This window comes from Crocuta crocuta, unplaced genomic scaffold (genome assembly GCF_008692635.1).
Source record: "Crocuta crocuta isolate KB4526 unplaced genomic scaffold, BGI_CrCroc_1.0 scaffold128, whole genome shotgun sequence".
NCBI classification, from domain to species: domain Eukaryota; kingdom Metazoa; phylum Chordata; class Mammalia; order Carnivora; family Hyaenidae; genus Crocuta; species Crocuta crocuta.
In genome coordinates this window covers 1,263,452-1,284,218 of record NW_027532232.1, presented here as the reverse complement: position 1 = coordinate 1,284,218, position 20,767 = coordinate 1,263,452, and the positions used below count along the sequence as shown (strand labels likewise).

The 20,767-nt window shown below is 41.4% G+C and overlaps 1 protein-coding gene and 2 pseudogenes across 3 annotated transcripts in view; 1 reads left to right on the top strand and 2 right to left on the bottom strand.

Annotated features, from left to right (window-relative positions):
• The first annotated feature begins 9 nt into the window (after nucleotides 1–9).
• Nucleotides 10–20,767, top strand: part of TPK1 (thiamin pyrophosphokinase 1) — a 329,289-nt gene continuing 308,531 nt past the window's right edge. Inside the window, exon 1 of one of the 3 annotated variants that reach the window (XM_077778002.1) lies at nucleotides 10–110. In XM_077778002.1, coding sequence (XP_077634128.1) covers nucleotides 68–110 — 43 coding nt within the window. In that variant the 5' untranslated portion in view covers nucleotides 10–67. Of the gene's footprint in view, nucleotides 111–20,333; nucleotides 20,406–20,767 lie in introns of those variants that run through there. The other 2 variants (XM_077778004.1, XM_077778005.1) reach the window with 2 other exon arrangements.
• LOC144242991 (splicing factor 45 pseudogene) lies at nucleotides 285–19,016 on the bottom strand (annotated as a pseudogene).
• LOC144243024 (U6atac minor spliceosomal RNA) lies at nucleotides 2,592–2,696 on the bottom strand (annotated as a pseudogene).

The following is a 20,767-nucleotide window of genomic DNA, read 5'->3' as shown; positions in this document are numbered from 1 at the left end:
CTCGTTCGCTGGGAGGCGTTCTGACGCGGCGTCTGTGTTCCCTTAGTGCAGACGCCTGCAGTGCGGTATGGAGCGTGCCTTTACCCCGTTGGAGCCCCTGCTTCCCACCGGTACTGTATTTTTGTCCACGTCTCAGTGTCACCGACGCGCCCCTCCTCGAAGCCGCCTCCAGTCGGCCCCTGACTCCCGAGTTCTCCGCCGTCTGCCTCAGTTTCCCCATTTGAACAAGCCAAGGGTAGACCTTAGTCCCTGCCACGTAGAGTGATGAGGACTGAGTACCTGGCTCACTGGATGCGGTCCACCTGGGGAAGAGGGCGCGCCGCCTGCGGCCTTAGCCCCTCGGCCTCGGACGGCTGGAGCCGGGCCGTAACCAGATTATCAGGCACCGAAGGGGTTAAAGGCAGTCAGCCTCTCCAATACAGGTTACAAGTGGCCATACAAACCATTTTAAAGCTGTAACACTCACTTGAGGATTTCTTTACTTGGTTAAAGCTTAAAATTATTGTAACTCACAGGGCGGCCGATGGAAAAGTAGAGCTTTTGTGAGGCTAGAAATCGGTCCGCTGTGTAATGGACAGGTGCTCATTGGGAGTGGGGGAGGGGCAGGGAGAGCTCGAGAATCCCAAGCGGGCTCCACGCTGCCCCAGCTGCGGAGCCTGACCTGACGCTCCGACGCAGGAAAAGTGAGATCGTGACCTGAGCCAAAACTGAGAGTTTGATGCTTAACCAACCCCGCGCGGTCCCGAGCCACGCACGTGCTCCAATCATTTCTTACTCTGCAGTAGATTTCGTAACCAGTTTCTACTTGTGTAGAGCTTCTCTTTTATCAGTTCATAAATTTAAACAATGAGTAATTTATTAAAAAAAATTTTTTTTATTAAGTTTATTTTTTGAGAGAGAGACAGAGCAGGAGCTGGGAGGGAGCAGAGAGAGAGAGAAACAAAGTATCCGAAACAGGCTCCAAGTTCTGAGCTGTCAGCACAGAGCTTGACATGAGCCTGAGCAGGGGCTGGAACTCCCAGAGCATGAGATCAAGACCTGAGCAAGTCCTGACACTTAACTGAGTGAGCCACCCAGGCGTCCCCAGAATGCATAAAGTTTACTATAAACACATGAATAAGTGGCTTTGTTAGGGTATTGAATTTGAATTTGCCCAGTTGTTCCACACCTTGAGAGGATTGATGGTAAAACAAAGAATAGAAAGGGGGAGGGGGGCGGCTTTGACTTCTCAACTCTCCAGTCCCTTACTAGCCGAAGTTTTTCACGTGAACCTTCGAATCTTATTTTCAAGAGAAGAAAAGCAGTAGTAGAGCTAGAATCTGAACCCAGATCTGTGGGACCCTTGTTAAGAGGTTGAGAGTTATTTGTGTGAACAGCGTTTCAAAAGTATAGGAAAGCATTGGCAGAAAAAAATGTGGCCAAATATTTTGCAAAATCAAGTTCTTAGCACACAGTTATGCAGTAGTAGCGAATCCAGTGGCATTTCCGTGAGTAGACATTTGATCCATGTGGCCTGTTGATATTCAGTGTTGTGAAAACCTAAGTGCTTTACTGTGATCAAGGAAATTTACAACTTCTTATATATCTGGAACCTGCTTCTGGGCTCCCTGGGAAGTTATACTCTAACATTTACTCACGTCAGACTGACTGCAGAACCTAAAAGCATGGGCTCTATTTGTGACCCGAGCACAGATTGTACCTCTGCTCTGTAAAGCCGGAAAGGAGCGTTCTGAACACAAAAGATAAGAAAAAATGAAGAAACTTCCCTGTTCCCCATAAGATTAAAATCATGCATATTATAGAAATTTAAGGTCTGCAACTTTCTGAAATGACCTTTGTCTGGTGATTTGTAACTTTTTACAACATACTGATAACCCTCCACCAAATGTCCCTTTGCTGGGACACTCTCTTCTCTGTGACTGTGTATCCAGGGCTTGGATAGCACCTGGCCTTGAATAAAACTCTTTCATTTTCTAGAAATTCTAAAAGATTTGTTTTGTGGCAACAACTGACTGAAGGTTTCTCATGTTTTCTAGATCGCAAGGAATAGACTGTAGAGATAGCGTAGTATAGTACAGTTTGGATCAAGGAATTTGTTTAAACCCTAGTTTTGCCACTATTTACTCGTGTTTAATAACAAAAATTTAACCGAGTGGATTTTAATGTTTTTTAATTTTTTATTTTTGAAAGAGAGCGTGAGCAGGGGAGGGCCAGACAGAGAGAGAGAGGGAGAGGGAGACACAGAATCTGAAGACCGGCTCCAGGCTCTGAGCTACCTGTCAGCACAGAGCCTGATGCGGGGCTCTAACCCAAGAACCGTGAGATCATGACCTGAGCCGAAGTCGGACGCTCAACTGACTGAGCCACCCACATGCCCCCGTTATTATTGTTTTAATTTTATTTCCAGTGTAGTTAACATGAAATTAGTTTCAGGTGTATAATACTTAAAAAAAAAAAAAACCATGGTTAGATGCCAGAAAGCAGGTGGCAGCGCCTTACCCGTGTGCGCACGTGTTGTCAGGCCTGAGNTTTATTTCCAGTGTAGTTAACATGAAATTAGTTTCAGGTGTATAATAGTTAAAAAAGAAAAAGAAAAACCATGGTTAGATGCCAGAAAGCAGGTGGCAGCGCCTTACCTGTGTGCGCACGTGTTGTCAGGCCTGAAGCCCTCTTCCGTCCTCCCTTTCATACAACACCCCAAGTTTTGCTTTTTAATAGGCAGTATAGACTCCTATGAACTAGTCTTTCTTAGTAGACGTTTGCATTCATTATAATCTGCAACGCATATCTTTGATCATGTTTTTGCATGTATATGAATACATCAGTAAGATAACTTTCTATAAGTGGAATTGTTGGGTGAAAGGGGATGTTTGTTATCAAGAGGCACTGACCATTAGCTAATGTACGTTCTTTGGTGGTAGGTGCTGCGCGGGTGCAAAAGCGAAAGGTCTGAGCCCTTCTGTCCGCAAATTTATGGCCTGGTTGGAGAGTTGAGAACAGAACAAGATGGATTCTAGTTAGGTGTGAATTAAGTATTACAGGAAACTACATAGGGAAGGTTGGGACTCGGGGAGGAGAGGAGGGCAGTTTGGAGGAGGCAGGCAGTCTCGGAGGGGATAGACCTGTGCGTCTCTGCAGAAGCACTGGATGTAACTGAGAGAACCCTCGGGTGAGCAGAAGAGCAGTCAGGTGATGTGTCTTGAGTGAAAGCAGGGCCTCTGCTGCCCTTCTGTGAGCTCGCCTCCTGGTGAGAGGGGGGGAAGAAGGTCTGACTAGATGGGCGAGTGCAGGTGGAGATTTGGGTTGAGACAGGAAGGTAAAACCAGATTGGTGAGGAGAGAGAAATTCAGTGCAAGGTGGAAGATCAGAAAGTTTCTGAGTTTCTGTATCTTGCCCCCCCCCCTTGGAACATTCCATACAATGCTGCCCTCCCTGTCACGGTTCACTAATCATATATGGTTGAAGTCCTTTTCTTGGACTTGAAGATCCTCCAAGCTCTGATTCCTGGTTACTTTTCCAGAATGCATGTTTATCTTTCCCTCTCTGTGCCCAAGCCAAGTCAACTACCCACTGTTTACTTACTTGAACATTTGTTCTGGCTTTTGATACTCTTGCCTTAATTCATGCTAAATTCCCTTCCCCCCCCCACCATGTTCTTTTCAGTCCTTGGAATTAGTCTTAAATTTTGGCCATTTGGCAGGTGTGTAGAGGTATCTCTGATTTTAATGTAGATTTCCTTTATGTCAGAATGCTGAGCTTTCACATGTTTACTGGCCTTTTGCAGATCTTTTTATGAAATATGACTCTTGCCATTTTTCTAGTGGGGGGGGGCTTTCCTTTTTTATTTTATTTACATTTTTATTATTAAGTATACGCCCAACATGGGGTTTGAACTCATGATCCTGAGATCAAGAGTCTTACATTCATCTGAGCCACCCAGATGAAAAGCCACCTTTTTAAAAATCAATGTGTAGGGGGTGCCTGGGTGACTCAGTTGGTTAAGCAACTGACTGGCTCAGGTCCTGATCTTGCTGTTCGCTGGTTCAAGCCCTGCGTCAGGTTCTCTGCTTTGTGCTGTCAGTGCTGAGCCCCCTTCACATCCTCTATCCAGCAGCCCCTACCATCCTCGACCCTCCCCAGCTTGCTTGTGTGCACACTCTCAAAAATAAACATGTAAAGAAAATTTAAAAATCAATTTGTGGGAGTTTTTGTTTTTCTAAAAATTGAGGCATAACTTACATAACATGGTATTAGTCTTAAGTGTACAGCTTAATAATTTGATATATGTATACAGGTTTGCAGCGTGATTACCAGATAGGAGTTTCTTCATATATTCTGGAAACAGTTCTTTAAATCTAGAGTTTTCCCCTCAAAGAAGTAGGGAGAATGAGACTTTCCAAGGATGATGATTGTGAAGATTTAAGAATACCTGCAAAGCATTTTAACACTGATGTATAGTGAGATTACAGACATGTTTATTTTTCTCATTGCTTTCTCAACTTTTTATTTAAAGGTTTTAAATTCATGATGAATTATATTTAAGTGGCATAAGTATGCAATTGCTGTTTTAAGCTCTAAATAGAGGGATGGCTTTTCAAAATATTTTTATAGATAGGGACTTTTTCTGGCTTTGTTCTTCAGTGTCTGTGATCATTTGATTTTGTTTTTTATCGTGAAGCTTTATGTTCAGAGCTCCATGTGTTTGAAAGTAAAGTTGATTTAACACCTCAAAGCAAAATAAAAAGTGAAGAATCAGACCATCTTCAAGATAATTATTTCACATGTGCTTATTTCACATAAGCCACAGCAAATGGAGAGGTTTTCATTTTTGGCTTAATAAAAATACTGATGTTATTTTAAAATTTTTATACTTCTATAACTTCGTGCATATGCATCATAAAAATTTAGAAGATACAGATAAACAAAAATGAAGTAAAAATGCCATATTCCAGCTTCTCAGAGATGATCACTGTTACTACCATATATGTATAAGTGGTGTATGTGTACTTATATTTACATCCCTCTACATATTTGTTGTGTATAATTATACAGTTAGGTATTTTTAAACCTAAATGAGGACATACCATAAGTTGTTTTGTTCAATCCGTAAGTAACTCCACTTTTTCCCTGTGAAATTTTATAGTACCTGACCATATTTAAATTTTCCCATTGTTGCAGAATAACTTTTCCAGTTGCTCATTGCAGACTTGGATCACCTGTGCATTCTTCAGTCTTTTTACTTTTTTTTATTTTTTAATGCTTATTTATATATTTTGAGAGAGAGAGAGAGAGAATGGGAATCCCAAGCAGGCTGTCTGCTCATAGCACAGACACCCTGATGGAGGGCTCGATCTCACGAACTGTAAAGATGATGACCTGAGCTGAAATCAAAGGTCAGATGCTCAACTGACTGAGCAGGTGACACTTTTTAAACTTAGTTCGGTTGTTCCTCACTTTTTAAATCCCTCTTGGTGCACCTGAGTGGCTCAGTCGGTTAAGCATCCGATTTCGGCTCACATTATTATCTCGCAGTTCGTGGGTTTGAGCCCCGCGTCAGGCTCTGTGCTGACAGCTGAGTCTGGAACCTGTTTCAGATTCTGTGTCTCCCTCTCCCTCTGACCCTCCCCTGCTCATGCTGCCTCTCTCTCTCAGAAATAAATAAAACATTAAAAATTAAAAAAATAAAATAAATCCTCCTTAATGTTGAATATTGGCATTTTAAATAAATCACTTTTATGTAATTCTTAAACGGACCGATGGAATAAAAAATATAGCAATTAGATGGGAAACATTATTCACTTAAAAATAAATAATAAACTCTGGTTTTAAAGCTCCATTTTATTTTCTCCACCTAATTTGATCATCATAAATAAATTTTATGTTAGAAAGCTTTCTATCTATCGTTTGGTGTTTCTTCACAAAAAGATTATATACATTTAAATTTAAAAACAGATTCCTGTGACCGTAATGCTCTCAGGAGCTATTTCTTCTAAACTGAATTACCATGGTTTTAAGATTTATGCTGAATTCAATTACCATTTTAAGTATTGTTAGTACACACTTGATCAAGTCACTGTAATTGTATTAAAAATTTTTATTAGAACTAACATTTACATACTACTGTTCTAGTCATAGATTTAATGCTTTAACAAGGTGAAGTCTACAAAATTTGGAACTAGAAGACTAAGGTTTGAGTTTTAGTCCTTTACAAGTTGTGACATTGGGCATGTCACTTAATTTCTTAGAGGCTTAGTTTCTTTATGTAAAAGAAGAATACATCCAAACATGAAGTCCTTGGGCACATTTAAGATAAAATATAAAAAGCAAATTTTAAGAAGTAGAGTTATACACAAATGTAAAATATTTCACTCAATGAACTTTATTATACTGATAATTATATTTTGGAATTTATACGTTCCTTTTTTTAATTCTTAAAGGAGATAGCTACTTACTTTAGTAAATGTGTTCAGACCTGGTAGGCAAGTCTAGCAGAACTGTTCTCTTCCTTTCTTGAATTCTGTATTTTTCTTCCCATGCTTCTTGAACTTTATTATTTACAGATGCATGAAATTATTAATAGTGGACATAGTTTTTTGATGCCTCGTGGTTAAATGGTAATGAATCCAGGAATATCCTGTTCTGAATAGTATTCATGCCATCTCCTATATCTGGAATTTGATTTCCATTGAAAATGCCTGATTACATCACAAAAGGTGTAATAAAATCTAAAGAGGAGTATTAGCATGCTCCATTTGGAGTCTTGTAATCGGTAGTTGTCTGTGATTTGCAGGAACCCTTGGTGATGACGTTCAGATGTAGCAAACATAACTCCAGACTATGAACCCCCTCTCAAGTCTACTCAGCAAATCATAATAACCCAATGGTGGCTTTGAGCCCTTTGCATTTGCATTTTGTTTTAAAATAAAGATTAGGGGCGCCTGGGTGGCTTAGTCAGTTAAGCGTCCGACTTTCGCTTAGGTCATGATCTTGCGGTTCGTGGGTTCAAGCCCCGCGTCGGGCTCTGTGCTGACTGCCAGCTCAGAGCCTGGAGCCTCTTTCAGAGTCTGTGACTCCCTCTCTCTCTCTCTGACCCTCCCCTGCTCACGCTGTCTCTCTCTCTCTCTCTCTCCTAGAAATAAATAAAACATTAAAAAAAAAGAAAAAGATTAAAAATGCTTCCATATATAGTAGTAACACATTTTTTGGTCACATCTCCCAACTAGTTGAGAACTCTTTATGGAAATTTTGGGTTTGGTCTCCTCTCTGGGTCTGTACGGTACAGTATATAGTGGCCACTAGCTGCATATGGCTTTTGAGCTCTTGCAGCGTGACTGGTGTGAGTGAGGAACGGAGTTTTCAGTGCACAGGCCACAACTGCGCTCGGTTGTTGGAAAATTGTACGTGTTTGGAACAGTGTGTTAGTGTACTAAAGCCGCCGTAACAAAGTACATAGACTGGGTGGCTTAAATGATAAAAATGTATTTTGTCATAATTCTCAGCCTGGAAGTCCAAGATCAAGGTGTTGGCAGCTTTGGTTTCTTAAGAAGCCTCTTCCCTTGGCTTGTTGTCCTGAATTGCCTCTTGATCTGTTACTTGTGTCCCAGTTTCCTGTCCTTATAAAGACCCCATTCCTGTTGGATTAGGTCCGCCCATAGCACTTTATTTCACTTTAATTACCCTCGTAAAGGCCCTGCTCCAAATACAGTGACTTTCTGTGGTACGGGTATAGGACTTCAGTAGGGTTTCTGGAAGGACATAATACAGCCCCACACAGCAGGTGTGCCAGGTTACTTATGCAGCCAAGAGTCTGTTGGTGTTGTTGTCTTGGTCCATATTTCAGAATTGTCATGATTACTCAAGAAGGGAGGTTTTTAATATCGTTCCAACACAATAGAGCTGGTATGTGAATCAAAAAGTCAAGTTTGGTCTTGCTTCATTGCTATTTTAGGCTTCTATTTAAATTTTTCTCTGTTCATTGAATGTTTTTTGAGTATTTGTTATGGGCCATACTTCAGTGGATGCTGTAGAAGAGTAAAGAACTTACAAACCTTGCCGTGAATGGTTGAGCCTGCAGCAGGCCATCCGATACAATGAAAATGTAATTTCAAATGTAACTTAAACTTTTTCAGTAGCCTTATTGAAAAGCTAGAACAAGTGAACTTAATTTTAATTGTAAATATAAAGTAATCTCTAAAGTGTTATTGTAACGTAATCAGAATAAGCGATTAGTAATGTAATAGTTGACATTTTTGTACTATATTTCCAAATACCCGTGTGTAGTTAATACTTGCAGCTGCCTGAATTCAGATGGTAAATTTTATTTATCAATACTTGATCTATAATAATATATGATGTATATATGTTGATAAGTTGTCATACATTTTATTCCTATCGGTAAGGGCTAACTGATAGACTAATAATTTTGGAATGAACTTTCAACACTGGAAATAGAAGATTCCTTTTCTTAGGAGAATCCTTTGGAAATGCCTATTAGAGATAGAACTGGGGCTAAAACCTTGGGTTTCTGACTGTATTTTCCCTGAAATCACTGTGGCTTTTTTGTTATTTAAATCAAAGCACTAGGCCTACTTTGAAACTCAGAAAACTTGCAGGGTTTTTTTTTTGTTTTTTTTTTAAACTTCGTGGATGGCAAAGAAATCTCTAGCAAAGCTGCTGCTTAAGGATTGTGATATTTTTGTCACCTGAGGCTAGCTAGGATATCTAAGAGACCAGTGGTGGATTTTCAAGTTTCAAGGTTAATCCTCTTACTTCATTCTTCTGCCATATTAGAAATCCATCCCAGGTAGTTGAACAGTCAATGGAAATTTACTACTTTTGACTAGTCCACTTTCCTTGGTGTATAACTCCTAATTGTTGGAATTCTTCCTTTTTAGTCTCATATTTATTTCTAACTTGCTAAGACTTGCTGTTCTAACTTTATTTCACTTTGTGTGTTTAAGGTGGTTTAATTTTTTCCTGTACTTTCACTGATTTTCATATTTGCTTTTGTTTTTGTTCTTTTAATTAGGGTCATTATATTTGATGACAAACATGTTTGGCTTATCCTCATTGTTAATGACCAAACTGTTTTTTTTGCCTTAAGTAATATCTCATTAACTTTATAAGCCAGCTTTCCACATCATCTAGAGAATCAATTTCCTGTGTTTTACTGGTATTAAGCCTCCGTAGCATCTCCACCTCATCTGTCCATATTAGCATTTTAATAGCTACATGCTTTTAGAAACTAAATCTTCTGAAGTTTAAAAATAATCTTAATTCTTAAAAAAAATCTTGTAAATTGATACTTGGTAGCATTATCAGAAATAATGGTATTCTTGTAGATGAAACCATTGAAAATACTGAGTGAAGTTGTGAGAGCAGTTTTAATATTCACAATACTAAAATGTTATGGATTGATCTTCCCCAAAAACCCAGAAAACAAAACAAAACAAAACAAAAACCATGTGGGTTTTGATACATTAACACCAGATGTCTTTTGAGGTTTTCTAGGAAAATGAGGTATGTTTGTGCATTAACCTCCCATCAAATGAGTTTTACTCTCTGTTTTTCTTGGTTAAATCCATCAGAAGGAGTTATTCTTTGTAGGTAGCAAACAGATGCTCAAAGGGATTCCATTCTGAGAGTATTCCTTATCTTTACCACACCATTGTCTTTGAAGGTATTCATTTATCACAGTGGAATAGTTTCCTTTGTTCTTATGCCTTCTTGAGAAGGCATAAAGCTTTTGATTTACTTTTAGGTCATGTGTAAGGTTGTGGCTTCCACCCAATTGCTACTTTTGTTGAGGTAACTTTATTTTTTATCTTCAAAGTAGGAAAACTGCTGTTGAGATTTATTCCTAATCTAGTAAAGATGTGGTGAGTAGTGAATCCTATGTGCAGGGGCGGGGCGTGGGGGAGGCAACTTTAGAAATCCCAGCGGTTTCAGGGCAGATAGATCTTCCTTCGTGTTCCTCAGACATGCCATGTGGCTTTTTTGCTTGAACACATTCAGGTGGCTCTATTTGGGAAGACACATACTATTGTTGGGGAACTGATTGTTAAAAATGTGTATTTAAAATAAGCTGCAATAGGCCTTTCATTCTCCTCTTTTCCAACTGCAGTCCTATGGAAGACTTCTACCTTGATTTAGTTGCCTTCAAATACTGAAAAACCTTAACTAGATTCTTATTTTCTCTTCTTCCAGGCTAAATGCTATAGTCACTTGTGAAGCAATTCCTTGAGTGCCTGCCATGTACCGAGGGCTCTTCTAGGCACTGGATGACATACGAGCAATTCCCTTTCATTTTATACTTTCCAGATCCACCAGCCCAGTATGGGTATCAGTCATCTACTCCCAGAAGATCAGATGTTCTTGTCAAGAATGCTTACTGGGGGGCGCCTGGGTGGCTTAGTCGGTTAAGTGTCCGACTTTCGCTTAGGTCATGATCTCGCTGTTCGTGTGTTCGGGCCCCGCGTCGGGCTCTGTGCTGACTGTCAGCTCAGAGCCTGGAGCCTGTTTCAGTCTGTGACTCCCTCTCTCTCTGACCCTCCCCTGCTCTCTCTCTCTCTCTCTCTCTCCTAGAAATAAATAAAACATTAAAAAAAAAAAAAAAGAATGCTTACTGGGAACCTATTTTCCTTTTTTAAAAATTTCTTTTTTCTTTTTAAAACTACTTTGGAGTAGGTTTAGATTTATAGCAAAATAGAGAGGAAGGCATATAGATTTCCCACCTGCCACCTGCACATGCATAGCCTTCCCCATTATTAACATCCACCAACCCGAGTGGCACATTTGTTAAGACTGAGGACCCTACACTGACGCTGCATAGTCACCCAGAGTTCATAGTGTATGTTGGTGTTTTGCGTTCCATGGATTTGGACAAATGTATACTAAAACATATCCATCATTAAAGTCTCGTGCAGAGTATTTTCACTGCCCTAAAATTCCTCTGTGCTCCGCCTGGTCATCTAAATCCCTTCACCCCCCAGTAAAAGTATGTTTTCTTCATAGTTTTGCCTTTTCCAGAATATCCTAACTTGGAATCATACAGTATGTAGCTTTTTTAGCTGGGCTTCTCTAATTTCTTATGCATTTAAGGTTTCTCTGTTTTGTCATGGCTTGANGTATTCCTTTTTTTTTTGTTTTTTAAGCACTGAATACCAATTCCGTTGTCTGGATAGACCATGGTTTGTTTGTACATTTACCTGCTCAAGAACTTCTTGGTTGCTTCCAAAGTTTAGCATTTGTGAACAAAGCTATTGTAAACATCCGTGTGCGGCTTTCCATGTGGACATAAGAGGTAGTCTCCAGGAACATGATTGCCAGGTTGTGTGGTAAGAGTATGTTTAGTTTTGTGAGACACCGCCTGGCTGTCTTCTAAAGTGGCTGTGCAGTTTGGCATTCCCCCAGCAGTGTGACTCTTCCCAATGGGGGACCCCATTGGACACCACCTCCTCATTCGCATTTGGTGGTGTCCACGTTGGAGATTTTGGCCATCCTGATAGGTTTCTGATAGGTTTGTAATAGTATCTGTGATGCTGCATTTTCCTGATGACTTAGGATGGGGAGCATCTTTTCATATGCTCATTTGCCCTCTGTCTAGCTCCCTCTGAGGTGTTGAGGTCTCTGGCTCATTCGATAATGGGGTGGTTTGTTTTCTTGAGTTTTAAGTATTTCTTGTATATTTGAAAAACAACCCTTTATCAGATATGTCTTTTGCAAATATTTTCTCCCACTCTGTGACTTCTTTTCTTATTTTCTTGACATTATCTTCTGCAGAGGAACAGTTTTTAATGTTAATGAAGAGCAGTTTACCAATGATTTCTTCCATGGATTGTACCTTTGGTGGTGTAGGTAAGAAGGCATCACCGTACCCAGGGTCTTCTAAGTTTACTCCTGTGTTATCTTGTAAGAATTTTATAATTTTGCAGCTTGTGTCCATTTTGAGTTGATTTTGGTGAAGATGTGAGGTTTGAGTCTAAATTACTTTTTTTGCCTGTGGATGACCAGTTCCAGCACCATTCGTTGAAGGGACGATCTTTGCTCCACTTTCTTGCTTTTTGCTTATATGGAAAGATCGGTTGGCTGTATTGATGAGAGTCTATTTCTGGGCTCTCGTATTATTTCCCACCAATGTATTTGTCTGATCTTTTGCCAGTATCACACCAGGGAAGCTTTGACTTTCTCACCATTAAGTATGATATTTGCCCAAAGTACTTTGTAGGTAGTCTATCAACTTGAGAAAGTTCCCCTCTGTCTCTGGTTTTATGATGACTGGGTGTGTTGGAGTTTTTTCAAATGTTTCTTTCTGCCCATAGTCCTTTGATCCTGTTATTTTTCTTCTTTCGACAGTTGATGTGATGGATTACATTTTGATTTTCGAATGTTAACTGAACCTGAAATCTAACTTCATTGTCATGCATAATTTTTTTTTTTTTATAATTTTTTTTTTTTTTTTTTTTTTTTTTTTTTACTGTTCTTTGATTCATTTTGCTAATTTTTTGAGAGGGAGCGTGTGCCCACAGGAACAGACGTAGGAGTAGGGGAGGGGCAGAGGAAGAGGGAGAGACAGTCCTAAGCAGGCTCTGTGCCCAGCACACGGCCTGATCTGGGGCTTGAGCTCACAGCCGTGAGATCATGACCGGAGCCGAAATCAAGAATCAGATGCTCAATTGACTCAGCCACCCAGGCTATGTTCATGAAAGATACTGGTCTGTAGGTTTTTTTGTTTTTTGTTTTTTTTAAATAATGTTTTTTTCTGGCTTTGGCTTTAGGGTAATGCTGGCCTCCTACAATAAGTTAGGAAGCATTCCCTCTGCTTTTATCTGAAAGAGATTGTGTAGAATTAGCCCAATTTCCTTCTTATATGTCTGGTGGAATTCACCAGCAAATTGTGCTTTCTATTTTGGAAGGTTATTAATAATTGACTCAATTTCTTTAATAGATGTAGGTCTATTCGGATTATCCATTTCTCATGAGTTTTGACAGATTGTGTCTTTTCAAGGACTTGATTTACTTTATCTCAATTATCCATTTTTGGGCATAGTGTTATTCATAGTATTACTTTTCTATCCTTTTAATTTCTATTGGATCCATGGTGATAATCCCTCTTTTTATTTCTGTGTTTCCCATTGTTGTTTTTTTAATTTTTTAAATGTCTTTTTAAAAAAAATTATTTCTGAGAGACAGCCTGAGCAGGGGAGGGTCAGAGAGAGAGGGAGACACAGAATCTGAAGACAGGCTCCAGGCTCTGAGCTAGCTGTCAGCACAGAGCCCGATGCGGGGCTTGAATCCACGAACTGTGAGATCATGACCTGAGCCGGAGTTGGATGCTTAACTGACTGAGCCACCCAGGCGCCCCTCCCATTGTTTTAAAATAGTAGTATCTGCAGAGTATTGAGAATCCTGAACCAGGAAGGTTTTGAAAAATCATCAGGGGAGAGAGCCCAGATGTTATAGGATTTCAAAAAACAACAAAAACAGGAAAACGGAGCTCTGCATTCCTTTCTTTGCATTTATAAACTTAACCTTCTAAGAACCTGCTACCGAAATCGAAGTCCCCCAGGCAGCACCATTGGTCTTACCTGGGAGCTGGTAAGAAGTGCTGAGTCCACCTTAGACTGACAGAATAAGAACCTTGTTAAATCAAGACCCCTGTATGAGTCTTCTCCTTAAAGTTTGAGAAGCATGGCCTAAGAAACATCGTGTTCCTTTTTAGAATAATTTAAAAAAAGTCTCTGTCACAATTAAGGATATTTATCATTATCCAAAACTTCCTTGAAGCTAGTTGCATAGCATGGTTTTCTTTACAGCTCTGTTGTTTTCTTTGGAAACGCACAGTGTGATCATGCCTCCAGGACACACACAGCAGCAGCAGAGAGGGGCTCCCTGGCTGTGACTGCATCACCCTTATCCGCACCATCAGTACCAGAAGTGCGTGCCCTCTTGCTGGCAGTCTCTGTGCCTTTCAGGATACCCCCATATGATCCTGATACTCTCTCAATAGAGTTGGGATGGTAACTTGAGGCCTTTGTCGTGATAATTTTGTTTTAAGGTTTAATACTTTTTTTTTTTATGTCTATAGAGGAAACATACTCACGTATGTATTTTTAGGCTACATAGTATTTTATTCATTGAGCCCGGATTTGCGTGCCTACTATGACAGTGGCATTATGCTAAATTCAAGCAATTGAATTCTATGGCACAAGCCTTCATGGAAGTTATAGCCTAATAGGCCAGATGGATAAGCAAATCTAATTAGAGTGCCCTGTGGTAAGAAACTCCTGGGGGGAATCCTGGGTATGAATTGAATCACATAGAAAGGATTTGGAGACTTTGTGAAGGCTTCTGGAAAACATATTTTAAGGTGGGAAATCTATAGAAGTTATTTTACATTTTTAAGTTTTTGTAATTAGTGCTGTGAGATAGGTGAATATCTTAGTCCACATCTGATTATATGTTGAATGAGGATTTCTGGGAGTGGAATTACAGAATCAAAGATAGGCGCCTCTGCAATTTCTAGGACATGTTACTAGGTGGCTTTCCACAAATGTTATACCTAGTTAGATACATAGTATCCTTTTCGATGTATCTTTGCCGGTAATGCCTGCTCTGCAGTTCTTCGTGAAAATACTCCTGGATTGTAGCTGCCCCTGCATCTCCCCTCCTATCTGGTGTGGTTTTTGCTTTACTCCTGTTAGAACCAACCATAACCTAAGAAGAAAATATTGTCCAAGACTTGTATATGAGCAAAGGGGATTACTGGGTGCTTTTATTTATTTAAGATTTATTTTTTAATGTACATCCAAGTTAGCATACAGTGCGACATTGGTTTCAAGAGTAGATTCCTTAATGCCCCTTCCCATTTAGCCCATCGCCTCTCCTACAACCCCTCCAATAGCCCTCTGTTTCTTCTCCGTATTTAAGAGTCTCTTATGTTCTGTCCCCTTTTCTGGTTTTATATTATTTTTGCTTCCCTTCCCTTCTGTTCATATGTTTTGTATCTTAAAGTCCTCGTAGGATTGAAATCATATGTTATTTGTCTTTCTCTGACTAACTCCCTTTAGCTTAAGACTCTCTAATTCCATCCACATAGCTGCAAAAGAGTTTACTGGGTGTTTTTTTCAGTGAAGGGCTGTTTGGTGAATCCTTTCCGAACAGATTCACAATCTTTGCGTTTATTACCACATTCATGTTAGTAATCCTGTTTGCCTTTATTCAGATTTTTACTGATCCCCTCGTTAATTAACGAATTGAATAATAGCTTTTGCATCTGTTCATTTTACATTTTCATGAAAGTCATGGTTTTAAACTTTTGAAAATTACACTTGAGCACCAGTTAAATTCTTGCTTTGTTGTTAATTTAAAAGGTAAACTAAGTAGAAAGTTTAAAAATTTTTTGAACTCCGCTTTCTTATCGTTCAGTGATTTTTGTCACAGGATGTGAGTCACCAGTGAAAATGCCTCTGGAAATAGAGAGCCTGGAGTCTGCAGGAAGGTCACGTGGGCCGGGAGACACAGCTTGATGCTACAAGACGCAGTTGTTCAACAGCGGGTTTTGGGGTTTTGGGAGAAAAACACTTGCAAGCAGAGCGGTGGCCGAGCCCTCAGGTGGCCAGGCTCGCGGGCGGGGGTCCGCATGCGCTCACCCATAAAGCAGCGCAGGCTCGCCACAGCTGCTTGGGGATGGGCCTTGGACATGGCTCCAGACGAGGGATTTCACCCCATGTTGTTGCACATATTTGCCAGAACCTCTCAGTTCTTGAGTAACACAAGGAACTTCCAGTTGTTTGTGGTGGGAGCCTCTGTTCCTCGGCAGCTCGCTCTTTCACTGTTCACTGGCCTGTTGGATCAGCTTCTTGCAAAGATACAGAAATGAAGGGAATGAATCTCCAGGCCCATCTGGACTTGTATTCGTATTTCCTCACATTTTCTAAAAAAGTGAAATGGATATAGTAGTCCGTAACAATTACATAATTTCACATATTTTATTTATTCAAGTATACGGTATTATATTTCAGGTGAACGGTATAACAATTAAACATTTCTGTACACTTCTCAGTGCTCATACCGGTAGGTGTGCTCTTAATCCCCTTTATTGCCCCCCAGTCCGCTACCTGGCTCCCCTCTGATAATCACCAGTTTGGTCTCTGCTTTTTTGTTGGTCTTTGTTTCTTTGCTTGTTTGTTTTGTTGCTTAAATTCTAAATATGAATGAGATCATACGGGATTTGTCTTTCTCTGTCTTCACTCAGCATTATATCCTCTAGATGCAACTATGTTGCTGTAATTCTTTTTTATGGCCGATTAATTCCTGTGTGTGTGTGTGCGTGTGTGTGTGTGTGCGTGCGCGCGCGCGCGCACACAAGCACATGCATGCATGTGCCAAATCTTTATCCATTCATCTCTCAGTGGACACTTGGGTTGCTTCTATATCTTGGCTATTGGAAACAATGTTTCTATACACGTAGGCATGCCTGTAGGCTTTGAATTACTGTTCCCATTTTCTTTGAGTAAATACTCCATAGTGGAATTACTAGATTATATGATAATTGTATTTTTAGTATTTTAAGGAGGAACCTCCATGTAGTCTTATAGTGATTGTACCCGTTTGCAGTCCCACCAACAGTGCACAAAGGTTCCTTTTTCTTTACTTCCTTGTTTCAACACTTGTTATTTCTTGTTTCTGATTTTAGCCATTCTTACACGTGTAAATTAATACTCATTGTGGTTTTGATTTGCATTTCCCTGGTCATTAGTGATCTTGAGCATCTTTTCATGTGTTCTGGCCATCTACATGTCTTTTCTGGAAAAATGTCTATTCAGGTCCTGTGCCCCCTTTTTAATTGGATTATTTGTGGGGGGGGGGTTTTGTGTTGATTTATAAAGGTTCTTTATATATTTTGAATATTAATCCCTTACCAGATACATCATTTGCTATCTATTCAGTAAGTTTGCCTTTTTGTTTTGTTGATGGTTTCCTTTGTGCAAAAGCTTTTTATTACGGTGTAGTCCTAATGGTTTAATTTTGCTTTTGTTTCCCTTACCAGAGGAGACCTATCTAGAAAAGTGTTTCTGTGACTGACGTCAAATGATGCATATGTTTTCTTTTAGGAGTTCTATGGTTTCAGGTCTTACATTTAGGTCTGTAGTCCATTTAGTTTATTTTTGTGCATGGCCTAAGAAAGTGGTCCAGTTTCATTGTTTTGCATGTAGCTGTTCAGTTTTCCCAGCACCATTTGTTGAAGAGACCATCTTTTTCACATTGTATATTATTTCCTCCTTTGTCATAGATCTATTGGCCATATAATTGTGAGTTTATCTCTGGGCTCTCTATCCTGTTCTCTTGATCTATATGTCTATTTTTGTGCCAGTACCACACTGTTTTGACTACTATAGCTTTGTCGTACAGCTTGAAATCTAGGATTGTGATCAGTTCAGCTTCTGTTGTTCTTCCAGCTTGCTTTGGCTATTCAGGATCTTTTGTGTTTCTGTATCAATGTACGGATTTTTTTATTCCAGTTTTGTAAACAGTGTTGTTGGTATTTTGATACAGATTGCATTAACTCTATTGCTTTGTTTGTATGGACACAGTCTCCTAATCCATGAGCACGGACTCTCTTTCCATTTGTGTCATCTTCAGTTTCTTTCATCCGTGTTCTGTAGCTTTCAGAGTACAGGTCTTTCACCTCTTTGGTTAATTTATTTGTAAGTCTTCTTTTTGGTGCAGTTGTAAATAAGACTTTTCTTAATTCCTCTTTTTGCTGGTTAATTATTAGTGTGTAGAAGTATAATGGATTGTATTGATTTTGTATCCTGTGACCTTATTGAATTCATTTATCAGTTCTAGTAGTTTGTTGGTGGAGTCTTGAGGGTTTTCTTTATATAGTATCATGTCATCTGTAAATAGTGGAAGTTTTACTTGTTCCTTACCAATTTGGATGCCTTTTATTTCTTTTTCCCGTTTGATGGTTGTGGCTAGAACTCTCAATACTTTGTTGAAGAAAAAGTCAAATACCACACATTTTCCAACTTTGCCATATTTTTCACACTCTTCCTTGGTTTCAGCTTCCAAGTCTTCATCTGCCTCTCCTGCACCAACCCTGTTCCTTAGGAGCACCACTTTGGTAGGACACTTAAGTATTTCAGGTAATAGGTTGGAATCCGACTTCTTGGATGTGTCTTGCTCTGTCGCGTCGCCCACAATCATCTTGCCTCCTTGCTTGCTTGCCTTCTCCACCGACAGTGCTGTGCTCAGCCCTTGCTTGTGCTTGCCAAGACCCTGGCCTTCCCAGAAGCCGCACTTCTTACTTCTGCATGGTTTTATGTGCTACTGTAGTGCTGCCATGTTGGCAAGGAAGGAATTGCCAGGTCCATTAGAGATCTGGGTTGGTCTTGTTCCTCGCACATCAGGGGAGTGATAGCAGCTTTGGAAGACTGGGAGTGAGGTCTTGAGCCCTCTTCATAAGGGAAATCTTGGGGTAACTCTTTGTCCTTGTGTACAAGAGAGGTGGGTGATGCAGTGGCTGCTCTGCCCATACCTCTTTTCTTCCTCTCTCGCTCATAATCCAGAATCTGGATCTGGTCGCCTTGAAAACCCACTATAATCATGTCTGTCCTTACACTTCTTTTCTTTTTCTGTTATTTCTTTTTGTCTTTCCTGCTCTGCCGTTGCTCTCTTTGGTGCTTTACTTTCTTGTAATCATTGGGAAACATAGGATCATAATCATCAGCTAAAGGAATCAAAACTGCAGAAAATCCACTGGGAACAGGATCCTCGGCCAGCCATGGTCCGGGGGAGGGGGGGAGGGAGGGGCCAAGATATGCTGGTGTCCGAGAGGCACTCTAGGTCGATGACCAGGGTGAGCACCCTACTCTGCTTTGTTCTCTGGCTGTTGCTTGTGTGAGGACTGCCTTCTTCACCTGAAGCTGAGACTGCGGAAGTTTGAAGTTTTTGGACCAGCCTTCTGTTTTTGAATGACTGGTCTCTACTCCCAGGTCATCGTACATGGACATCTTTCCAGTTGATGCTGGCTAGCCTGGAACTCCCCTGATGGGCCGCGGCGGCCCACCGGGGGCGAGATGCAGCGGAGAGGGCGGGCAGGGTGCACTGGGTATAAGCCGGTGATGGCGGGACGAACCCGTGCCAACCCCTGCTCCCGGCAGTGTGGTTGCTTTCCGTTACCGTGTCCTCCAGCTTGCCGATCCACCCTTCTGCTTTCTTTAGTCTACTCTGTATTCCCTCCAGCGTATTTTTAATTTTAGCTATTGAGCTTTTCATGTCTGATTGGTTCTTTTTACATTTATTGTGTTTGTGTTGAGGGTCTCACTGAGATCCTGCACTCTTTTCTCATATTCATTACTTTGAATTCTTCAGCACTTATGTTGCTTATGTCCCTTTCATTTAGTTCTCTGGCTGTCGAGTTGTCCTGTTGTATTTGGGACATACTCCTTTGTCTTCTCATTTTGTCTCTGTCTCTGTGTACTGGGAATGTCGCTACCTCTCCCGATCTTAAAGTAGTGTCTTCTGCACAGCGGCTCCTCTGGTGCCCTGTAGCCCAGCGTCCCCTGTTCTCCAGACCCTGGGGCTCAGGGCTCTCTCCTTGGTGTGCTGCAGGTATCCCACCGTTACCACTGTGGCTGAGCCTCATTTGCCTTCGGTCCACTTGGCTGCGGTGACCCACTTTGCCTGTTGTGGGCGGGGCTTGGTCCCTGTGCTGTTAAGAGACCAGTCTGGGAGGTAGTGGGTCTGTAATTGGCTCGTGTCATCAGTCCGACCAGATGCCTTCCTTCAAGGCTGCAGCTGCACTGAACTCCAGGGTGTTTTCCCTAGGTTGTCCCCCTGAGGCTTTTGTCGGTGGGCAGGCTGGTAGTCAGCCCAGAGGCCTGCTGGGGCTGGAGACGCGCTGATGGGGGGGCGTGCGCTCTGCACTGCCGGTTGTAAGACTCGGCTGCCCGGACTCTGACTTTGTGGTGTGTGTGGTTCTCGTCCCTTCTCCCCAGGACGGGAGTCCCTTTGAGGAGGTGCTGCTTCTTACTGGGCTGCTCGCTGGATGGGACAGGGCAGGAGCCACTTGGGGAGGGACTTCTGCCAGGTGGGGATGTTGGATGGGACAGATTCCCTGGGGGAACATGGTAGGTGGAGAGGGCTGTTTCCCACGGGTTTCTGACTCCCTAGGCTGGGGGCAGGGGCGTGAGGGAAATCGTGCCCACAGGTTCTTTTGTTCTTGGAGCAGTCTCCTGAAGGTCTCTGCCCCCCCCCCCCACCATGCCCTCTGGGATTAGTAATAAATCCCCTGCTTTTATACCCAGGTGCTTTTCAAACTGCTAGGAATATGCTGCATCTTGGAGTTATGGTGGGAACTTAGTTTCCTTCGGTCCTCCGCTCTCCTGTAGCTGAGCCCAGTAAGTATTGAAGTACCTGGAGTTAAGTCCTGCTGGTTATAAAAGCTCATGAAGTTAAGCCCTGCTGGTTTTCAAAGCCAAATGGTATGGGGCCTTGTCCCTCAATGCAGGTCAGTCCCCTGTGTCTTGAGTGCCTGGTGTGGGGTCCGCTCCTCTCCCTCCTCTGTGCCTGTGGGGTCCCTCCCATTTGTAGTGAGTCGGCCAGGATTTGGTTCGTGTCGCGACTGTATCTGTGTCCTCACCTTGTTGGCCACGTTGCCTCCTCTCTACGGTTAACTGGGAAGTGTGTTCTGCTAGTCTTCGAGCTTTTTTCTGGGTTGGATTCACTGAAGGGGCTGTCGTAGGACAAGGTCACCTTAGGA